Source organism: Eurypyga helias, unplaced genomic scaffold (genome assembly GCF_000690775.1).
Source record: "Eurypyga helias isolate BGI_N326 unplaced genomic scaffold, ASM69077v1 scaffold29794, whole genome shotgun sequence".
Taxonomy (NCBI): domain Eukaryota; kingdom Metazoa; phylum Chordata; class Aves; order Eurypygiformes; family Eurypygidae; genus Eurypyga; species Eurypyga helias.
In genome coordinates, this window is record NW_010248614.1 from 1 (window position 1) to 5,464 (window position 5,464).

General features: G+C 53.1%; 1 protein-coding gene across 1 annotated transcript in view; it reads left to right on the forward strand.

The window, feature by feature from the left end:
• Positions 1–161: 161 nt before the first annotated feature.
• The window catches only part of ADORA2B (adenosine A2b receptor), a 17,402-nt gene continuing 12,099 nt past the window's right edge, over positions 162–5,464 (forward strand). Inside the window, exon 1 of the mRNA XM_010151125.1 lies at positions 162–490. Within this exon, the coding sequence (XP_010149427.1) occupies positions 162–490 (329 nt within the window). The remainder of the gene's footprint in view (positions 491–5,464) is intronic.

Here is a 5,464-nt window from a genome sequence, read left to right on the forward strand (position 1 = left end):
CCGGCCCCCCAGGCCGGGCGGGAGGCTGCCGTCAGCCCGGACATGGGTGTTTCTCTGCGGGAAGCGCTGCCCCGTGGCCTCTTGGTACCTGCGGCCGGGCGGCCGGCGGAAAGGACCCTCCTCCCGTGACCGGTTCTCGCTCCTCGCCCTGGGCTCTCGCCATGGACACTATGAAAACCACCTACATCGTGCTGGAACTGATCATCGCCGTGCTCTCTATCGCTGGCAACGTCCTGGTCTGCTGGGCCGTGGCCATCAACAGCACCTTGAAGAACGCGACCAACTATTTCCTGGTGTCCCTGGCAGTGGCCGATATTGCCGTGGGTTTGTTAGCCATCCCCTTCGCCATCACCATCAGCATCGGGTTCCAGGTGGATTTTCACAGCTGCCTCTTCTTCGCCTGCTTCGTGCTGGTGCTGACCCAGAGCTCCATTTTCAGCTTGCTGGCAGTGGCCATCGACAGGTACCTGGCTATTAAGATCCCGCTGAGGTAAGAGGCCGGAGCGGACGCGTGTAACCGCGTTCCCTGCCAGCCCAGCCTTTGGACGCAGGGACTCCTCTAGCGTTGACGCGAGAGGGTTTGTTGCACACGGGTGATGATGAAAATACCTGAGGTTTTTGCACTCGCTGCAGGACTGGGATCAGGTTTTCTGTATCCTGCCTTTGACTTCAAACTGCACCTTGGAGCTCGGTTTCTTGAGGATGTTTGTCTTGGGAGGGTTTAGTGGCTCCTCCGGAGGCTACGCTGTGGTGTAGTGGTGTGCTTGGGAGAGCTGTAAGTAATCTATGTAGGTATTTATACAACCCCCGTTATTGTGGTGTCTGGGCATCTCCCAGGTAATTAAATGTAGGAGCAACCACTCTTTCTCCTACTTCCCAGCCTATTAGAGCTGTAGGCTGTTACCTGCTAATAGTAGCCTATTAGTAGAAGAGCAGGCTGCTCTGTGAGAGCTCTTGACTCCTCCTGAGGTCAGGGCACAATACTTTCAGAAAGGCTGAAAGTCATCTTACACAGCCCTTCGGGTGACTTCGCATACTTTGTATTTTTGGTTAGGACTACAGTCTAACTAGTCTGACTTCCATTTTTTAGAGGGATATAGTGAATGAACTGAAAGCACAATTTTTTGCATCTACAAATGCTGAAACCGTATTTCGGTGCTTGTGTACATTTTCCTTCTGAGTGCTTACCATCAGTAAGTGTCAGAAGGTGTCAGCTCTGTCATCGACCCTGAATACACTGTGAAAGAAGAAGTGATTCACACATTAGTTTTCAGAATTTCACAGTTTAAACTTTCGTCCAAGTGCAGTATCGAAGACATAAGTTGGTTTCCTTCTAATTCACGGGACAGTGCGATATTCTGGGGCAAAATGTACTGAATGTATTTTACAGGCACCCGTGAGTTGGTGCAGCAGTTTCCTTCAGCTTAAATTCACCAAGACCCCGGCTTGGCATTACCAGAGTCCGTTAGTCTGTCTCCTTCCTGTCTCTGTTGTCCCTCTCTGAGAATAAGACAGTGATGGAGCCCCACTGGGGATTCCAGGACTGCTCAGACATGAGGCTGTGGGGAAGCAGGGCACGTTTGGCACAGGGACCTCAGCTGACCTGTGTAAGCTGTAGCTTTCCTGGGTTGTGCTTGTCTCTGGCATCCCCCGTGCACGAGCGACAAACTCACCCTAAAATGCCTTAAACCCCTTTGCCCCGTTCTGGCACTTTGCATCGGAGAACTGCCATACATTGGGCAACATTCATTAGTCATCAGGCAGATGATTAAAAACAGGTAGCGGAGATGTGTGTACGCTGAGCGGCTGCGTGTGTCAGCAGAGCACGATGCGTGGAAATTCCACGGGATGTAGAGTGAGAGAGAGCCGGGCTGTGTCCCTCCGCACAGGAGGGAGCGGGGACAGAGCAGTTCAGGTCCCGCCAGCATCTCTGACGCTGGCTGCTGACCTGCCCAGCCGCCCGGCTGGATGCGCCGTGGCTCCAGGTTATCCTTCAGTGCCTTTTCCATTCGTCTGTCTGGGGCTTTCGTGGGATGGGGCTGACGGCACAGCAGCAGCTACGGGCAGGCTAGGGTTTTAAGTTTCAGTTTAATCACAGCACTCCCCTGCAAGGAGGCTGTTCGAGCACGGCCCGTCAACTCTAACTCTTCTCCTGTTCCACAAGCGCTTTTTGCAGCGCGTGGCTGAGGGAGGTGGATCTTGTGGGATCGGTTGCTGCTCCGCTGGGATCCGAGACGAGAGTAGTGGATCAGAAATGCTCTGGGGGCATCGTTTCAGTGTTTGCAGAGGGAAGTGGTTTCACCAACTGACAAAATAGCAAGTATTTCCTCCACCCTCTTTTTTTCACAGCCCTGGTCCCTAGCAGGTTTGCCCGACTCCATCTCTGCGCCTGTGTGGGGTGAAATCCCAGGGCAGTTCTGCCTGGCTCTGGGATCCTTTCCCAACATTGCTTTTTCACCCCATCTTAGACCAAATCTTTTATTCTGTTTGCACAAACATCTTTATTCCTACGAGCGCTTCCTGGCTGGACACATCCAGCAACTTCAGCTGCCAACAGGGACCGAGGAGTCCCATCCTAGGCCGGTCTGAAGGGTGAAGTTTGGATTAAACTCAGTCTTGGCGTTGAGGCCCGTTTCCTTGCGGTCAGAGGTGACCGGTGAGTAAAACCCCTGTAAAAGGACGAGGGTTTCTCACGGCTAGGGGTGCGGGGCACGGGACAGGTCATTGCTTCGGCAACGTGAGATTTAGGGACTGGTACTCAAAGGCTGTTTCTGTTTGTACAGCCACCATCAAAAGGAGGAAGAGGAGGTTATAAAACTATGCTGGCAAAACACTTCTCTACTGCGTTAGGGTTTTCCAACCCAGGCTTAGTTAGAGCTGCCTCGTCAGCATCGTTATTCCCGGGATGCTCCGCAGTGCTGCGAGGGGTGAGGAACCTGCTCTAGGTCGATGGATGCACCGATTCCGGAAGGAGGTTTGTGCTGTGGAAAGGCAAAGCTGGTGGTTGATTTGTAGGACTGGCAACCTTAGGAGAAGTTTCTGTCTCACTGAAGCGCTCGTTCTGGAGCCCGGTGCAGGGGCTGGTAACAGGCTGCAGAGTATGAAAGGTTTAAGAAAATTATTTGTGCCCAGCCCAACTAGCAAAACCATTAAGTAACGCGGCTGTCGCAGAGCAGACAAGTGTCCCTGTCGCGTCTGCCCGCTCCCTGCGCAAACCTCTGCGGGGACACTGAGAACTGGGTGTGCCACATTATTTCACGCTGTTTCAGGGCTATTTAAGCCCACTGAGAGGCTGGGGTGTGCGGGAGAAGTTTGCATTACAGCCAGGCTAATAATGGATTTTTCAGTTCTGCGGCTGAACCCAAAAAAATCCCACGGGGAAAGAGGCAAATTGTTTCAGCAATGTTTGCAGGTTTCAGTGAAACAAAGCGATCCTGACCAACCTGGCAGATTTTTGAGTTGCTTAACCCTTCTGGTGTTCCTGTGCTGCTTTTTTTGAAATAGAGGCATCCTCGCTGGGAAGGAACTAACAAATTGCCCTTTAGACAACTGCAGAACAAAAAATCTTACAACATTTAAAAATGGTGTTTCAGAACCCTCCCTCTTCTGGCTAAAAATATTTGCTGAGTTTGACCTGAAGCCATGAATTCTTTCTGTCCCATGAAACTCTTGTTTTGTTTGTTTGTGTTTGACAAATTTACTGTTTGTGGAGAAGCCCCCACCCGCGCTGCCCACTCCATGCAGCTGCAGCTCTGAACCCTTTCCCGGGTCCCTTCTCCCCGGCCAGCACAGTGGGACACAACTTCTTGTCTTCAAACATGCCCTGGCCCTACCTTGCACGCCTCCTGGACCCCGGTGCTTCCGACCAGGCAGCGCTGCTTCCTGCCTGTGCCCGCCCCTGTGCCCCCCGGGTCCACAGCACCATCCCTGCCCTCGTCTGCCAACCCCATCCTCCCCAGCTCCAAAAGTTTGTTCCCCCCCAGCGTTTCCTCCAAGCAGAGTATCAAAGCCAGGCAATTGAGCATCTTTCAGCAGCAGTAAATCCATCCTGCAGAGTGTTTGGCACAGGAGTGGTGCTAGGCGTTCGCTCTCTGGCTTTCTCCAGGGCTGGATCTCACCCCACAGTCCCATAGCTGCCATAGAAGATTTGTAAGTGGGATAAAATCTTTCCCTTTTATTTGCATTAACCAAAATCCTTTGGCGTGGCTAATAATTGTATGTATGAGCAGATGCCTGGAACAAATGTGTCAGGAGTTAGGGAGGGAGAAGAGCATCCTTATTGAGAGCAAAAGGCGAGCGAAACACGCTGTACGACATCACGCTGCGTGTGCCCCTGCCCAGCTGGTCATCTGCAGGACAGTGAGCGATGTGCTGCTGCTGCCGACCTGGCAAACACCCCAGCTGCGGAGGGAAAATCAGCCCCAGCTCCCTGCGATTTAGCTGATGCATTGCTGCTTCTTCCTCCCCGGATTTAGTTCTCTCCTGTTTTCAGTTTTATCCCTAGCAGAAGTGCAGGACTGATGTCCTGGGCAGCTTTGCTGTGAGTTAGAACAGCGTATCCATGACCCTGCCCTCTCCCTGTCTGCACCTGGCAGAGCCCTCGCTGCTCCCTGCACCCAGAGCATCCAGGCTTGGATCACGACCTCTTCATGGTGCTGCCAGTCTCCCACGTGAGCTGCTGCCCCTCTTCTCTTAGACCTGAAGGATCAACAGCCCAGCTCGTTCCTGTTCTCCTCGCGGGGACAAATTCTATTTGGATTGATGTGCTCCGACCCCTTTAGCTGTTCAGTGTCTTCCGTGAGGTGAGTTGGCTGACGCTTCAGGGCTGCCTGCCCTCCCTGTGCCCTGCTGCTGCAGAGGAGGGGCTTCCCTCTGTTTTCCAGCAAAGGATTGTTCCTGGATAACTTTCAATTCCCAACCTGTTCCTCTGCAAAGCAAACTGAAAGTATCTATGGCAGGTGGAGGGCTGCATCCATGGGGAGGAAAGGAAACCCTCTTCAGAGCCTTGGTCTTCCCCTTCCGTTTTCTGTGTGCCATCGGTGACAGAGTTGCAGCTGCTCTTCCTCCTTCTGCTCTTGCTTCACTTCCTTTTTGAAGGGAAATCCTTGTGCTGCCCTTCACCTGAACTCCCAGGTGTGTTCTGCTGTTCATCCTTGGCTCACGCGCGGTGCCAGATCCAGGGAGATGAGCCTCACAGAGGCATTGCGACTGCAGAGCGGTGGATGCTCTGCCTGCCCTGTCTGTCAGACGGCTCTGCCCTGCCAAGGTTACTGGCAATTAATACACTTGATGAGCAAACGTGCTGAGAGCTGCGGGCAGGAGGGTTGGCGTGTTCTCTTGAGCAGTGGAGCTGTCACGTCTTTAAGGAACTTCCTAGAATCACAGAACGGTTTGGGTTGGAAGGGACCTTAAAGCCCACCCAGTCCCACCCCCTGCCAGGGGCAGGGACACCTTCCACCAGACC